A 15,515-nucleotide genomic window follows, 5' to 3' on the forward strand; every position below is an offset into this window, starting at 1 on the left:
ATATATATATATATGTATTATATATATGTGTGTATATATATAAATATGTTTATATATGTGTATATATGTATATCATTTCATTATATATGTATGTGTATAATTTTTAAAATTTTATTTTTATTTTTATTATTTTATTTTTATTTTATATTAATTAATATTATTAAATATTAGGGATTGATGATGTGGCAGATGACTAGGATGCCATGTCAGCATTAAATAATATTGTTTTTCGTTCAGGGTTTTATTTGCTAATTTTTAAAAGTATAGAGTTTTAATTGCCAATTTTTAAAAGTACAATGTTTTTTTGGATCAAAAAAAAGTACAGGGTTTAAATTGCGACGAGAGAAAAGTACAGGGTTTTAAATGGAATTATCCCTACATATTACGAAAATGTCTTATTTTGAAACCTAGAGGTCATCTCCTACATATCCGTGTCCCAAATCCTAATCCGTTTTTCTCTCGCCGACAGCCGACGGCATCTCGCCTGTGAATCAAGCCGTAATGCCCAGATCACCCTCGTCCTCAACCGCCTAATACGTATCCTCGCACTCACCCTATACGGATATCCGAACATTTGGAATACAATACCCCGCCCATGATGAATTCGACGTTAGATTCCGAACCGTTCGATTTCAGATACCCGACTCGTGACCAAGTAATTGTGACAAACTTAACCCCAAAAAAAATTCTAAAATTTGAAACAGAAAATCAAGACGTCATCAAATCACACACACGTGTGAGGAGAGGAGACGACAATGTACGGAACAAAACTATCCTGAACCGCGGAATCTCCGACGGACAAGAGCTGGTTATCAGTTCCAAACACACTTTTGATGTAAAGCAACTGTTTTTACTTACTGTCTGGTCACCGCTTTAACCAGCCAGCTCGGCCAGTTGCAAAAATAAAAATAGTATCGATGGATATACCCAAAATGATAGTATACATTCCTGTAAGTCTCAAATGTCATACAATCAAAGACATACAATAGGTTTGTTTCTCTTATGGAGCCTGATCCCGGCTCCACGAACAGTCCGCTGTAAGATCACACTGAGTTTGCAAGTGTTATTTTTGTCCGAGGGAGGAAGAAGAAAAAAAACCAATCATGTTTTTCTTATTCTAACGCAAAATTGATTACGCATGTCTTCCACATGCAAAAGAATTTAAGTTTACCGTGATTTTGATTACGATCTATGCCACGGCAGATCGTTTCTCCTCGTAATCGTCGAGGCTTAAAGCTTCTAGAAGCCTCGGCCATGATTCCGGAATACCTCCCGGAAGATCAAACTCCAAAAGCTTACCCTTTGTACGGTAGTATTCTTCGAGAGGTTGGCTCTGCATTAAAAACAATTACCCGAATCTCAGTATACAGTCATCACTTACTGCATTTTACTAACTCGTAATAAGGGGATTTACCTGCTCATTGTATATACGAAGCCTCGCTTTCACAACCTCTTCAGTATCATCTGCCCGGGTAATGAGCTTTGAAGTACAATGTGAAGGAGGAAGGAGAGGCGCCATGCTAATACCGGGTTTTCCATCCCCGCCCTTGAAGTCAATGTTAGCAATATTGAAATTCTTGCCACACTGGCTACAGATTCTTCGTCCGAGACACTTTTCAACCAAAACTCCTTCCGGAAGTTTCAGATTCACCACTAGATCGATGTCCGTTACACCGTCCAGAATTTCCTGGAATCAAAACACTGGCCAATGTCAAGATAACGGTATTGATACGATCAACTAATCGACGAGCTAATCCGTAATCTACCTATTGTACAGTCAACCTCGATTAATATGGCTTAGCATGGAAATGGCGAAACAAGACAGGAAACCCATAAGATACAAGAAGAACGATTACCGCTTGTTTAATGGTTCGAGGAAACCCATCAAGAATGAACCCTGTTTCACCTCTGGCATCACCAGCCTCAAGTCTCTTCGACAATAAATTGATAATTATCTCATCCGAAACCAGTTTCCCCTGGTTTACGATCTCAGACAGCTGCATCGAACAACAAAGAATTCAGAAAAGATCTATCTACTCTTTATACAGAGAGAGAATATGCATCTTATATCTACACAGAATGTATCAGAATTTGGATCCATGTAACTGCTTTGTTTCTCCGGTGAAAGACAGATCCGTTTTACAGGTTGACCAATTCGAAAGAGACGAATAAACATCAGATTAGTAAAGCTTGCAATCGAATTACTTCGAAACACCAAAAATGAGTTCACACCGTTATGATCTGCCGGCACTAAGACTTACAACATGAGTAAAATGAAGTCCTTCAGATCCAGAGGTCGAATAGATACGAATTCGCAGATCGGACCCACAGTCACGCATACAGGATTCAGATTTAAAACCGAAAAGTGAAGGAAGAACCGCACCTGCTGAGAGAGAGGTCCCGACGAAGCGAGCTCCTCGCGGACGAGATCTCCGGTGGCGATGTGAGGAACACCGAGGAGACTCGACAGTCTGCTCGCGTACGTGCCCTTTCCGACGCCAGGACAACCCAGGAACACCCACTGGACGTTCCTATCTTTCGAAACGTCTCTCGCAACTCCTCCGCTGTGAAGGAAAGGCGGCGCGTGGTCGGCGCGTAGACCAGTACCAGACGCAGCAGAAGCGGTGGTGGAGTACGAGCATCTTCCGACGCCGAAGATGGACGAGGATCTCGCCACTCGCGCTATGCCTGCCATTGAAGAGGAAGAAGAACAACGGAGATAGAACGAGAGAGAGAGAAGCGGCTCGAGAACTTAACCCTAGCAAGAAGAACGTGCGCGAATATTCGCTCTTATTAGATCTCATATTTTTTGTTTTTCCTTTTCTACCCCTTGGTTTAGCTTACGTGGCAGTCGTTTTCGATCTGATCTCATGCTTGCATCTTTCACCACGTGTACACTCCCGCCTCCGCGGAATTGAGCCAACGTTCAGAAAATTGCCAGCGTTTGAATTCTAAATCGGGAAACTGACATCTAAAAAAAACATACAAACGATGCAACCTCGTAACTTAAACTATACCAAGGAATTCACTCTTTAACTAAGAGTCTCCTACCGGTGAATGATCTCTAGTTTTATTAAGACCGATAACGGATCCAGACAAAAATGTTAGTAGGGACAATAGATTAATGTTCCGGTATTCGGTTCGGGTTCAGTTTGAAAATATATCGTTTCGGTTCTTTCGGTTTTAGAATAATATATACAAATCGGTTATTATATCATATTCGGTTCGGTTTCGGTTTCTATTATAAAAAGATCTTTTATAAAAAAACCTTTTTCTATTTTTTTAAAATTCGGTTCGTTTCAAAAAATTCAGTTTTCTAAAAATAATATCGTTCGTATTAAAAAAATATTTTATTGTTCGATTCTATACTATTCGACTATAAAAAATCGTATCACAACGTTCATTCTTAAAGTATTTTATAAAAAATATAAAAAAAATTAATAAAATATACTATCAAAACAATATTTACATTTTATCATTAAATTTACGATTTTTTATTTTTAAAATTTTATCTATAAGAATTTTATTTATAATTATCTGAAATATATATTTTTTATAAAATAAATTAGATAAAAACTGTAACTTTATATATTTTTAATTGAATTTTTCTTTATTTTTTGTATTGTGTTTAATATTAGATTTGTAACTGTTTTTAGGAAATTGAGAAAAAAAAAAAGCAAAAAGTAGATGAAAACAAAGATTAAGGAGAAAAATGTCACAAAACCTAATATTTAGAGAAAAAATTAAAAAAGAAAAGAAAAAAATAATGAGAGCAGATGGGGCAAAACAAAAACTTAGATGAGGGCTTTAATATTTTTTATCAAAATTTTATAACAATTACAAGTAAATAAAATTTTTTTAGCTACATATATGGGGGCATGACACCCCACACCAATACATATAGACTATCTTCAATCTATCATCAATCTATCTTTATGTAGAAACGGAAGGATACCACTCAAACCTTAGGAAATGGTATTAGGGAGGCTCCACTCTAAAAAAAAATAGATCTCTCCGAGTGAAAATTTAGGGTTTAAGATTTACGATTCAATATTATAGACATCAATATTCTAATATCAATATATTAAAAAGAGTACAACTAAATTAAATAGCAAGTCAATTTCTTAACTTTTGATTTTAATAATGATTGTGAAATTCCACTATAAACAAAAAATATAGAACGAACATAACAATTTCTACATCAGTTTTAAAAAAATTATCCTCCGATTTGTAAAACAATAGCATTTATCATAGTTTAATATCTTTGAGAGAATTTCCAAAACAATCATCCAATTTAGAGATAACTAGTAGATTCATCACGAACAAAAAATTTTCAAATTCATCATGAATATGAGCATTTTAAAAGTTCTTAATGAATTTATTAGTTATCTGGGATGATTGTTTTGGGAATTTTTTTATATTTGTATGAATAGTTTTGATAAAATTTATATTTTTTTTAAATCAAATTTAAACCGTTCATAATTAATAATATAGAGTGTGGAAGTTTTCCTCCGAATTTTAGACCGGTCGGATAAGATTGACTCCTCCAAATCTTATTAACATTCCATGAATTTAACATGCAATTAGGAAAGAGATTGTCGATTTGATTGATACAGTGAAAATGTTTGATTTGAAGAAAAATGAGATTTTGATTCCGAAATGTCGGTAATGTTGTCCTCTCGTTTTACATCATTTTCGTTTCATCAATTTTCATTGATTTTTATTTTTTGGTATGAATTTTCATTGATTTTGATCCTTCATCCAAATTAAACCATATTGATCGATATGTATTTGACCTTTTTAATTACGTTTTTAGATGGGTGGAGAAAATGTGATTTCATGTCAAACATTAGAATCCTTCTATGTGTATGCGAACTAACATGCACATGGTATTTTTTTTTTTTACATATATTGGAAGATTTTAACAGTTCATAAATGATTTTTACTTTCAAAAATAAAATAGGACGAATTTTATGTACTCGATATCAATAGTCATTTTTAAAAAGAAGGTAACATTAAATAATAATTCGTTGAAATAATCAACTCAGAGATATATAAAATTGTTGATAAATAGTGAATTATACAGTTTTTTGATATTTTTTATATTTAATTTGAAAAGAAAAAATCAACTCAGAGATATATTTGGGGTCTCGTTGCCCGTAAGTATCTCACACTCGCCGCTCTTATCCCCTTCTCCATCTCTCCCTGAACTCCGAAAATCTTATCCGAGCTTCAGCCATGGCTGCTTCCGCTTCATCTCTTGCCCTCTCCTCGTTCAAACCTAAATCCCTTCCTCTCTCCGTCTCCAAACCCGCTTCGCTATTTCTCCTACCCTTCTCCGTCTCGTTTAAGCTTCACTCCGAGCCCATCTCGGCCTCTCTCTTTACTTCCTCCGCCGATAAATGCCTCGCCGCCGGCGATTTTCCGTCGCGGTTCTTGCGAAACGTCTCCATTTCTTCGGACTTAGAGGTGGAGGAGGACGGCATGTTTGGTGGCGATGCCGAGGAGGAGGAGCCTGGGTTCTCTCCTGATCTCAAGCTCTTCGTGGGTAATCTTCCCTTTAGCGTTGACAGTGCTCAGCTCGCTGATTTGTTCGGTAGCGTCGGAAATGTTCAGATGGTTGAGGTACGAATTTAGGGTTTTGCTTCTGATTTATGGAAATATTGCTGGTTGTTATGGGTTTAACCTAATTTACTCATTGAATGTGTTTCGCTTTAGCTTTCTGAAAAGAAAGTAATGTCCTTTATCGCTCATGTCCTGTAACTTTGTGGTAAGCTGTTTAGGGGAAATGGGTGGTTAGCGATTGAGGGTTTTTTTCATTCTAGGAATCTCAATTGATTAAGATGATGGTCGAGTCCTTGTTGAGAGCATTATGTGTTAGGGTTATGATTTTTGTTCTCTGTATGCCCGAGAGCACAGTGCTTACTGTTCTCATGCGTTACAGTGACTTGATCTTGTAGGTAATTTACGACAAAGTGACTGGCAGAAGCAGAGGTTTTGGGTTCGTGACAATGTCGACGGTTGATGAAGTCGAGGCTGCAGCCCAACAGTTCAATGGCTATGTAAGAAACTGCCACTGTACCTTATAGTTCATGTTCATATGCTTCTTGAAGATGAAAATTTTGAAACTGTGATCTTCTGTTTGGAATGTGAAGGTTACTGGAATCGCGCTTTTTCTATATTCCAGTTATAAGACATGTCTATTTTGCTTGAGAATTGAAGTTGTTTTTACTTAGATGAAACCCATCAAACTTCTGGGTGATCCGTGGTTTTCCTCTTGTGAACCTTTCTCTGTCGTTTTCCTACGGTCTTGTTGTTCAGATCCAGCAAGCTTATCTCTGGCTTCTGTATGTTCTGATCGTTTTGACATGAGAATAATACAGGAATTTGAAGGCAGACCCTTGCGAGTGAACTCAGGTCCTCCTCCACCTAGGAGGGAAGAACCCTTCTCTAGAGGACCCAGATCCAGCTTTCCAAGTTCTGGTTCGGGTTCAAGCTCGGGTCCATCGAGCCGTGTTTATGTGGGCAACCTTGCTTGGGCAGTCGATGACATGGCGCTTGAGAGCATGTTCAGTGAGCATGGCAAGGTTGTTGAGGCTAGGGTTATCTATGACAGGGACAGTGGTAGATCCAAGGGTTTTGGATTTGTGACATACAGCTCTCCTCAAGAAGTAAAAAACGCCATCAGATCCTTGGATGGTGTTGTAAGTATCATATTCCTCTTTCGAATCTTTTCATTGTTTATGAACAAACTCCCAACATGTTTCTGTGCTATATAGGATCTGGATGGCAGACAAATACGAGTCTCAATGGCCGAGTCTAGGCCACCAAGGCGCCAGTTTTGAGCATCCACCAATTCTCGAAATGCAGATTCTGGAAGGGTAATGACTCTTAACTTCAACCCTTTTCTTGCATTCAGCCTTCTTCACTTTGTGATAACGTTCATACAGGACATGTCATAACAGATTCATGGGTTTGTGGCTTGGATGCATGAAGGTCGTAAAGTTACGGTCTTTTTTGAGAAATTACCGCTAGGTTTAAGCCAATACCGTGTTCTGTATCTCTGAATGTGCCCCGAGATCGACTGCTTCGTTTTGGTTTAGATTCGGTTTTCCTTTTCAAGTTCTTGCCTTTTGACTTCGGTATTGTGATTGATTGGTAGTCTGATTTCTAGTTTATGTTTCGATCCTTTTGCATGAATTTGTTAAACCCGCTGCATCGGACGTTCAACTCCGCACTATTTATCCGAAACGAACCAGTTCTCGACGTCTTCTCAGGTTTATTGTCGAGAACACTGATGAAACCCGGAAGTGAAAGTTGGTTTGTTGTTGAGAGTACTGTTTGGTTTTTGTACATGTTCAGGGAATTTAAACCGGTCTGAAAACCGCCATCTTATTTCACTGAGTGCATAACACGTAACCGGTTCCTTTTGGTTGCAAACCGGGTGTACAGGCTTTAATGAATCCGGTTTTCTTCTTCAAAGCTTATCAAACTCAACTTCAATGGCATTGCAGCCCGACCCAAACGTGCACGCATGTTCGAAGTTTTAAATCCATCGATCTATGCGAGATCGCTTTGCATTCACTTGAACACTTTTCGAGAAATACTTTCAAAGAGATCACCTATAGTCCCATGTTTAACTCTACAGTCTCATCTTGAAACTATTTACCCTCGTTGGTAACCAAAGTTTGCTCCTTTTCCAACAAGTTAGGTTAACTTGGGGCGAAAATCGAGGTCATAACGTGGACTCAATTCAGTATATACGGGAAATCGGTAAAAAAAAAAAAAAACTAGAAATCAAATTCTCGAAAAGATTCAAACTTTGATGAAGAAATATGCCTCAATTCCTAATGTTGCTGCGATCAGAAACTTTCGGACAACAAGAGCCAGTCTTGAAGCGGGGAGCCACTATGGATGAAGTTCGGCCGGGACCGCGAGAGTAGGTCCGGTCATATGTCGTTGGTAGGCCTCTCCATCCAGCTCGTGCACAGGTGCGATCGATGGATGGGGTGGTGTGAAGATGAGAGTAATATAAACAGATGATGTATGAAATTTTTCAAATCAAATATTTTTAAATATTTTTGTCTAAATATTTCACTCTTTTTTTTTCTTTGATATTTCTTTACAAGTTCTAAGCATAAACAAATTTTCAATATTCATTTTTTTTGCACTATGCACAAAAAAAAAAGATAAGAAGATTGTGAATGGTAATAATATATATAATACAAGTTTCGTAATCTATATATAGATTATATTAGTTATAGATATCATACATGTATAGCCAATCCACTCCATCTCTCAGCAATCTTTCATGGCAAGTTGAATAATCCTGCAATTCTTTTTCGAGTGTTTGCTCAATTCTTCCATCTGGCAGGGTCTTGCCGGTCTATGTTGACTCACACCACCACCAAACATTGACCTAATACACATCCAAATTTAAAATATCTATAACTTTTTACATAAACATTACATTATAATGATATAATCGTCTTACGTAAATATTACATAAACGTGATGTCAACGAATGAATCAATTTCTTTCTTACTGATATACATTTTCACTTATAGAGGTATTTTTTGTATGTTTAATTTACCATTGGTAACTCCAAATTAACACTTTTGATTTATTGCGTATCTCTGAAGAATAATTAGATTTTTTATTATTTAGCATAAAGTATTATAATAGTTATAGATAGAAATAAAATTTCAAAATATATAGTGATATTAATATAAATATCTAAAAAATATAAAAAAATCAATCTAAACATTTTTTGGTTAAAAAATCAATCTAAATATTACACCATCTTTCCAAATCTTCTCTCTATATCTTGATAGTGATTAGGTCCAAAAAAAATGCCACAAATGTGCACATCAATGAACGGATTGAATGAGCTAAAAATCGGGTTCAGAGAAACCCATGACATTTATCATTATTCAATATAAAACATTGAAATATTTTATATTACAAATAGAATCATAAAATATATAATTGAATTAATATAAATAAAATCTAATCTAATCTAACCTAGTATTTCTACTTATTACAATCGAATATTTTTTAAAATGAACTCCAACACGAAAACCGAAATAAAAAAGAAAAAGCCACTCTCTCTGAGGCCGGGGGGGACAGACAGACAGTGTCGCTTGTTCTCGCTGAGATCCATCGGAGCGAACGATGAGCATCAGCCGACCGGCGGTGCACCCGGTCGAGGTGGTTCCGCCGCCGCAAACCGCCGGAGCCGGAGACCGACCTCCGGTGAGGATGAAGGAGGTCCAGGGCATGGCCGGAACCACCGGCGGCCTCTTCCTACGCCTCTCTCAGTTCGTCTCCGCCATCATCTCTGTCTCCGTCATGGCCACCACCTCCGATTTCCGCTCCGCCACTGCTTTCTGGTATCTAATTCCTCCGATCATGATCCTTCGTGCTTCTGTGCGGCCTCTGGGATTTTAAATAGGGTGAAATTTGGACCTGGGTTTTAGAGTTAGGTTCCCGAATGGGTTTAGGATGCTGGAAATTTAGGGTTTCCGATCTCTTCTCGGTGAATCATGCTGAATACTTGATACTTCTGGGGTATGTGATTCTTAGTTAGGTTCCATGGAAGTGAGGGTTTGTTTTGATTTGATTGGTCTGAATCTGATGGTGGGTTGGGTTGAACTCAAGATTCTTGGCTTATTCTCTTATCTCTAAAAGCTGATTGAGAAGTGAAATGAGATTTCTTTCTTCAGAAAACCCGAATTTATTCGGGGAAAAATGTGTGTTTTTTCACAACCGTGTTTTGCTTTGCTTTGATGGTAATGGTATGAATATGATCAGACATGCAATATGTGTGTTTTTTCTTCTTGAAACAGTTGCTTGGTTCTTGCCGTCGGCTTGCAAAGCTTGTGGAGCTTGTCTCTTTTGCTTATCGATGCTTATGCCCTTTTGGTCAGACGAAGCCTTAGGAACCACTTGCTCGTTCAGTGTTTCACCGTCGGAGATGGGGTAAGGAAAACATCTTCAATCCCCTCCTAAATCTGCTAGGAGTTACATTTTTCTTGCCCTGCGATGTTTCTTTCTCTGTTACTGTTTTCCATTTGCATATATGATTGCAGGAATTGCTTAAATCTGATAATGATTATCTCTGTCTCTTCAGGGCCCTTTTTTGAACTCTTTGCACACAACATTAACCCGTCTGAACGGAACATAACATATGATGAATATTGCAGATCACGTCCACACTTACATTTGCAGCCGCCTCTGCATCAGCCGGAATCACGGTGCTCATCAACGACCTAAACCAATGCAATGTGAATCACTGCACGAGGTTTGAGACGGCCACGGCTATGGCCTTCATCAGCTGGTTTGCTGTCTCTCCTTCCTTTATTCTGAACTTTTGGAGTTTAGCCACCCATTAAGAACACAGAAACCAAGGTTCTTATGTTGATGTGAATAAGGGTGGAGGAAAAACAAAGCCAGTATAACATAACTCAGCTAGCTGAATTTAGGATCAAGAATGAATGTCTTTGGATCAGTATAACATACCGATTTCAATGTCGTAAAGAATGGAGGGATTTCTACGGGAGATGGGTATGAAGCTTTAACAGATAGTTAAGATGTCAACTTCAAGGATTAGAATAGAAACTAAGTAGTTGGATGAGTATTCAAAGCATAGTGTTTCTGCGTATGTATGAAATGGAAGAAAGAAAGCCGAAAACGAGAGGGAGAAATGGTCGGTTTCAGTTTTGATTTGTTTGTGTGAACAAAAAGTTTTGTTGATTTTGCGAGATAGAGAGACTTGTATGTTCATTAGTTCCACGTTAGCTTTTAGCCTTAGACAAAGTGTGGGAACTGAAACTTCTCCGCAGTATCAGGAACTCAAGAAAGAAGAGCAAAAAAAAATTCCAATGTATCTTCAACCCCAAAACTTTCTATTTATTCTCATTGTAACCCTTCATTTTTAAATGTGACAACAAGTCCCTCTCCCACCCAAATCAGGATTTGATTGGAATGAGAAATTCGGTGGTTTCTGTTTTGAAGTATTGCAAAGTTTCCGAATTTTCATTAGGTCCCAACGTTTACCACTGGAGTAGGGGTATGATACAAAAGCAATTCAATTCAATAGCTTGTGTTTCTTTTAGGCCGTAACGTAACCCATTTGCCTTAGCTTTCTAGTCACGTTTCCGAATCAAAACTGAACATAAAAAGAATCGGGTCGTAACACAAAAACTAATCCGGAGTTCTAGTAATGATACAAAGGCGACTGACTTCTAGTAACCACTTTCAGAAACTACGATCAAGAAGCTAGTCTCTGATCTGGAAACAGCATTAAACCAGGTTCAGCATTCATGAAGGGCGGCATTTCAACCGTGAAGCTTCAAGCTCTTGTTTCAATGTCTTCACCTCTTCGAGCAATGCCATGTTTTCCTGGTTAAACGAGGAACAAGCGTTATGCAGATCGAACATGGAAAAAGAAAAGCTGTAGAATGTGTGGGAACATCACCTTCTGCAGTGTCTGAAAATGTTGGTTAGATTTAGAGATGTTTCCGCTCCCAATAGACTCCTTAATCTGTCAACCAAAGCAAGAGCGAGAGCGAGACTATTTCGTATAAATTATTTTCACATAACCAATAACCATACCCGGCCACAGTCATAAAACGATACGTAAACCTCCTTCCAGCACAACACAATGCACTTCGGCATTGATCTAACCAGACAAGGCCAGAAACAAAGTGTCTGGTTTCTAAAACCACACATTAGAAATATACAGATGATCGCAATGAAGAACCCTCGCCATATCCCGAAAACCCAACGCTTGAACCAAATGTATCTCACATCGAAAGCGAAACCCAGAAACAGTAATATCTTAAGACATCAATGACCGAAGCTGGGAGCGAAATTAAGGATGATGATGATCTGATAGCAAAGTAAATCTCGGGATGGTCATGTCAGAGTAAAGTGGATAAAAATCCGATTCTGGTAGCTAACTAGTTCATCATCAAGCTGCAAAACCAAACAAGCAAATACATCGAAGCAAATTTTGATCCGAAAACCATAACAGAGAGCAATAAAAACGTTCATTTCGAACGTGGAACAAGTACCTGTTCTAGTTCATTGTTACACCTCGACGCTTTTTCGGCTTCCTCATCGTACATCTTTCGCCACTCTGCAGATTCGTCCATTGCTTCTCTATTGGCTAAATCAAACTGTTTTCTACACAAATTCAATCCCAAATCTACTATGAATGATCAGATGAATCACATCCAAATTGCTTAGTAGGAGACACCCCAAACCCTAAATCCTAAAGTTCTGATTCTTGATCTTAAAGCTAAGACAACATGAACGGCTCACGATAAGAATTAATCAAAACCCTAAATCCCAAACAGATTCTGTTCAAAACTGTTTCGTCTACCTAAGCATTCCAAGTTTAATCTGACAAAATCGCAACATCCCAATCTAAAACCAGATACTAGGAATATACATATACTCACAAATGACGAACCCTAATTATATCCCGAAGACACAACGCTTGAACCAAATGTATCTGACATCGAAAGCAAAACCCAGAAACAGTAGTATTAGCCTAAGACATCAAATGCTATCAGAGAAATCAAGGAAGGGACCTTAAGCGTTCAGTGTCATGAGAAGACAGAGTGTAATCGATTGTCCAAAGCCTGAAATAGACAGCGATACCGAACACCAGAGCAAGAAACAGACTGAAAAGTAGTTTCCTTCTCTGTGATCCTCCCGCCATTGATCTCCTCTCTCTTCTCCCCGTGATCAGAGGCAACATCGGCGAGACTTGCCTGAATCTCTCTGTCCGTACCGAGCAAGATCCAATTTTGTACAAATTTCCCGGTAAGGTTAAACCGGAAGTTTCTGAATTAAACCGGTTTATTTTCACGTCAACGAACTTGTCAATACTCCTTAAAGGGCTTATTGGGTCATCAAGCCCAATATATTATGCAAATGGGCCTTGGTATGTAAAAGGGCATATGTGTCATTTCCTACGAAACCCTAATTTCGACATTCATCGCTCTACAAAAACCCTCACGCCGAATTCGCCGTGTCTCTCCACTGCCCTCGAACTCGATCGCGAAACAGCCCCTGAAGAATCCTTAACCTCCGACAACAATGCCGCCAAAGTTCGATCCGTCACAGGTCGTCGAGGTCTTCGTCCGTGTCACCGGAGGTGAAGTCGGAGCGGCGAGTTCTCTGGCTCCGAAGATCGGACCGCTCGGTCTATCTCCGAAGAAGATCGGAGAAGACATCGCGAAGGAGACAGCCAAGGAGTGGAAAGGGTTGCGTGTCACCGTGAAGCTGACGGTGCAGAACCGTCAGGCGAAGGTGACTGTGGTTCCGTCCGCCGCAGCGCTGGTAATCAAGGCGCTGAAGGAACCGGAGAGGGACAGGAAGAAGACGAAGAACATCAAGCACAACGGGAACATATCGCTGGATGACGTGATTGAGATCGCTAGGGTTATGAAGGTGAGATCCATGGCGAAGGAACTGAGCGGCACCGTGAAGGAGATTCTGGGTACCTGTGTCTCCGTTGGGTGCACCGTGGATGGGAAGGACCCAAAGGATCTTCAGCAAGAAATCACCGATGGTGAGGTCGAGATTCCTGAAAACTGAAATGGAAAATGATGGAACGGATTCTATGTTTCTTCCTTTACTTTTTTTTCTTTAAATTTCTATGAGATGTTAGCTGTTATGTTTTCGGATTGGTATTGCCCTTTTCTATTTGAACACAATGGTATGCGAAGTTTGCTTCTTTTGGATCGTATTAGGCGGTGGGATTGGAATCTGAACCTGTTATAGTGATGAACATTTCCTGAATGTTGGCAACTTTTTCTCGAAGCTGTCCCCGATCCGATCTTCTGCTGTGGCCGAAGATCGTTCTCGTCAGTTTAAACGGGGCTTTTGTTTTTGTCGCTTGATCAATGATCATGAGGATGGTTTCTTTTGATTTCGTGTTCTATGTGGAATCTGTTATTGAACTGGGTCAGAAAGGGGGCGTGCCTGGAATTTGAATTGACTAACACGAAGCCACAATCGAATCGAATACAGATGGATCGTTGTGGTAATTTTTACAATAGAATCTGAACTGAATATGTACGGATGTTCCTAGTCAAAAAACTAGATGGGGGTTTCTGTATTGGATTTCAATTCTACGAATATATGCACCAATCGGTTTTTATTTCATATTCGTTTCGGCTTTTATTAAGATTTTTTTTATAAATTTTCAGTTTTCTTGGGTTTTTTAAAAAAATTGATTTGGTTTCAAAAAATTTGGTTTTCTAAAAAAATTAGTATTTGGAAATTTTGCAAGATGGGATTCAAAACCGCATTTTTTAATTGGATCAAAGATTGGATCTAATTTTGATTGTTTTTTATTGATAAAAATATTTATGTTTATTTTCAAAAGAATTATGGATTTTTTTAATAGTTTATTTTCGTATTGGATTCGAATTCTGTTTTAAAAAAATCACATCCAATCACTTTTTAGTTGGAATTTCATCGCGATAATATAAAACTCTATCTTATTTGGTTCCGATAATCAGATTTAAAAGCGAAAATCATTTAATGCTTATTTCTTTCACCACAATACACAAACGAAAAGACAAAAGGGCACAAAGAAGATTGAGAGAATATGATTAGAGACCATGCATAACCATTAATTTTATGATTATCGTCATTAAATTACATGTGTTTCAAAATCGGGATTTTAGAAGTTGGAAGAGCTCCTGAAGGATCCCAGCGACTTGGAACCTGAGGCTCTCAGTACGTATTGGTGGTAGAATGCAGCGATCGCGGCTCCGATGAATGGTCCCACCCAGAATATCCACTGTGCATTTTATGTAAATCATCATCATATTATTACACTGTTTTTTTTTATTATTTTGAAAGAAAAAAAGCTTACGTGGTCATCCCATGGCTTGTCCTTGTTGAAGATCACGGCGGCTCCCAGACTCCTGGCCGGGTTGATACCTGTTCCGGTGATCGGAATCGTGGCCAAGTGCACCATGAACACCGCAAACCCTATCGGAAGTGGCGCCAACACCTTTTTTCATACACATTTTCACCATCTCGTTACCATTTTATTTTTATAAACGGTGTAATATTAAATTGTAAATTAAACCATTGTTTTTCTTATTATTAATGATTAATCAATTATTATTAAAAACATTGAGAATCGCATAAATTGAAATTTTAATTTCTTTTTAATAAAATTAATAAAAAAAATAATTTTATCAATAATATAATTTTCAAAGTTAATAAAAAAATCAAACAAGGTAGAAAATATATCGATATATACGTTCAATATGACGACGAATCCGATTATACAGAAGGGATAGGTTACCGGAACGTGGGAATCTCTGGCGTTACGTTTGGGATCGGTGGCAGAGAAGACGGTGTAGACGAGGACGAAGGTGCCGATGATCTCGGCGGCCAGGCCGGTGCCTTCGCTGTAGCCATCGGCCAGGGAATTGGCTCCGCCGCCGTAACGGTCGGAGCGAACGCTTTGGAAAGACTTG

At 38.5% G+C, this 15,515-nt stretch overlaps 6 protein-coding genes across 7 annotated transcripts in view; 3 read left to right on the top strand and 3 right to left on the bottom strand.

The window, feature by feature from the left end:
• Positions 1 to 750: 750 nt before the first annotated feature.
• LOC104823444 (adenylate kinase 1, chloroplastic) lies at positions 751 to 2,768 on the bottom strand. The gene is made up of 4 exons (XM_010555015.2): positions 2,384 to 2,768; positions 1,857 to 1,997; positions 1,415 to 1,687; positions 751 to 1,333 (listed from the first exon to the last, which is right to left on the bottom strand). Exons 1-4 carry the CDS (start codon positions 2,693 to 2,695, stop codon positions 1,190 to 1,192), a joined length of 870 nt encoding a protein of 289 aa, XP_010553317.1. The 5' UTR covers positions 2,696 to 2,768; the 3' UTR covers positions 751 to 1,189.
• Positions 2,769 to 5,163: 2,395 nt separating this feature from the next.
• On the top strand, positions 5,164 to 7,209 carry LOC104823445 (RNA-binding protein CP29B, chloroplastic-like). 2 transcript variants are annotated; one of them, XM_010555018.1, is made up of 5 exons: positions 5,164 to 5,625; positions 5,961 to 6,062; positions 6,384 to 6,704; positions 6,780 to 6,881; positions 6,951 to 7,209. In XM_010555018.1, the coding sequence occupies exons 1-4, from the start codon at positions 5,239 to 5,241 to the stop codon at positions 6,843 to 6,845; spliced, it is 876 nt and encodes a 291-aa protein (XP_010553320.1). In that variant the 5' UTR covers positions 5,164 to 5,238; the 3' UTR covers positions 6,846 to 6,881; positions 6,951 to 7,209. The 2 variants fall into 2 exon arrangements, with proteins under 2 accessions (XP_010553320.1, XP_010553318.1); XM_010555016.1 differs by having other exon boundaries at positions 6,966 to 7,209.
• Positions 7,210 to 9,074: 1,865 nt separating this feature from the next.
• On the top strand, positions 9,075 to 10,561 carry LOC104823446 (CASP-like protein 5A1). The gene is made up of 3 exons (XM_010555019.1): positions 9,075 to 9,392; positions 9,849 to 9,981; positions 10,206 to 10,561. The coding sequence occupies exons 1-3, from the start codon at positions 9,175 to 9,177 to the stop codon at positions 10,392 to 10,394; spliced, it is 540 nt and encodes a 179-aa protein (XP_010553321.1). The 5' UTR covers positions 9,075 to 9,174; the 3' UTR covers positions 10,395 to 10,561.
• Positions 10,562 to 11,166: 605 nt separating this feature from the next.
• On the bottom strand, positions 11,167 to 12,834 carry LOC104823447. The gene is made up of 4 exons (XM_010555020.2): positions 12,600 to 12,834; positions 12,078 to 12,189; positions 11,480 to 11,545; positions 11,167 to 11,403 (listed from the first exon to the last, which is right to left on the bottom strand). Exons 1-4 carry the CDS (start codon positions 12,767 to 12,769, stop codon positions 11,323 to 11,325), a joined length of 429 nt encoding a protein of 142 aa, XP_010553322.1. The 5' UTR covers positions 12,770 to 12,834; the 3' UTR covers positions 11,167 to 11,322.
• A 198-nt stretch (positions 12,835 to 13,032) lies between these two features.
• Positions 13,033 to 13,824, top strand: LOC104823448 (60S ribosomal protein L12-1). Its single transcript, XM_010555021.2, has one exon. The coding sequence runs from the start codon at positions 13,111 to 13,113 to the stop codon at positions 13,609 to 13,611; it is 501 nt and encodes a 166-aa protein (XP_010553323.1). The 5' UTR covers positions 13,033 to 13,110; the 3' UTR covers positions 13,612 to 13,824.
• A 712-nt stretch (positions 13,825 to 14,536) lies between these two features.
• The window catches only part of LOC104823449 (aquaporin PIP2-2), a 1,593-nt gene continuing 614 nt past the window's right edge, over positions 14,537 to 15,515 (bottom strand). The window contains exons 3-5 of the mRNA XM_010555022.1: positions 15,341 to 15,491; positions 14,900 to 15,040; positions 14,537 to 14,824 (exon numbers count right to left, since the gene is read on the bottom strand). Of these exons, the coding sequence (XP_010553324.1) occupies positions 14,705 to 14,824; positions 14,900 to 15,040; positions 15,341 to 15,491 (412 nt within the window). The 3' untranslated portion in view covers positions 14,537 to 14,704. The remainder of the gene's footprint in view (positions 14,825 to 14,899; positions 15,041 to 15,340; positions 15,492 to 15,515) is intronic.

This window comes from Tarenaya hassleriana, unplaced genomic scaffold (genome assembly GCF_000463585.1).
Source record: "Tarenaya hassleriana unplaced genomic scaffold, ASM46358v1 Cleome4, whole genome shotgun sequence".
Taxonomy (NCBI): Eukaryota; Viridiplantae; Streptophyta; class Magnoliopsida; order Brassicales; family Cleomaceae; genus Tarenaya; species Tarenaya hassleriana.

Bases quoted from the DNA above. Each gene is read 5' to 3' on its own strand.
- LOC104823444 (XM_010555015.2), bottom strand. From the start codon at position 2,695: ATGGCAGGCATAGCGCGAGTGGCGAGATCCTCGTCCATCTTCGGCGTC. The intron at 1,998-2,383 runs GTGCGGTTCTTC...TGTTCGATGCAG, and splicing joins CGGGACCTCTCTCTCAGCAG to CTGTCTGAGATCGTAAACCA. The intron at 1,688-1,856 runs GTAATCGTTCTT...TTTTGATTCCAG, and splicing joins CTCGAACCATTAAACAAGCG to GAAATTCTGGACGGTGTAAC.
- LOC104823445 (XM_010555018.1), top strand. From the start codon at position 5,239: ATGGCTGCTTCCGCTTCATCTCTTGCCCTCTCCTCGTTCAAACCTAAA. The intron at 6,063-6,383 runs GTAAGAAACTGC...AGAATAATACAG, and splicing joins CCCAACAGTTCAATGGCTAT to GAATTTGAAGGCAGACCCTT. The intron at 6,705-6,779 runs GTAAGTATCATA...TGTGCTATATAG, and splicing joins TCAGATCCTTGGATGGTGTT to GATCTGGATGGCAGACAAAT.
- LOC104823446 (XM_010555019.1), top strand. From the start codon at position 9,175: ATGAGCATCAGCCGACCGGCGGTGCACCCGGTCGAGGTGGTTCCGCCG. The intron at 9,393-9,848 runs GTATCTAATTCC...TTCTTGAAACAG, and splicing joins CGCTCCGCCACTGCTTTCTG to TTGCTTGGTTCTTGCCGTCG. The intron at 9,982-10,205 runs GTAAGGAAAACA...TGAATATTGCAG, and splicing joins GTTTCACCGTCGGAGATGGG to ATCACGTCCACACTTACATT.
- LOC104823447 (XM_010555020.2), bottom strand. From the start codon at position 12,769: ATGTTGCCTCTGATCACGGGGAGAAGAGAGAGGAGATCAATGGCGGGA. The intron at 11,546-12,077 runs GTACTTGTTCCA...TTTGGTTGACAG, and splicing joins GTAACAATGAACTAGAACAG to ATTAAGGAGTCTATTGGGAG. The intron at 11,404-11,479 runs GTGATGTTCCCA...TCGTTTAACCAG, and splicing joins ATTTTCAGACACTGCAGAAG to GAAAACATGGCATTGCTCGA.
- LOC104823448 (XM_010555021.2), top strand. From the start codon at position 13,111: ATGCCGCCAAAGTTCGATCCGTCACAGGTCGTCGAGGTCTTCGTCCGT.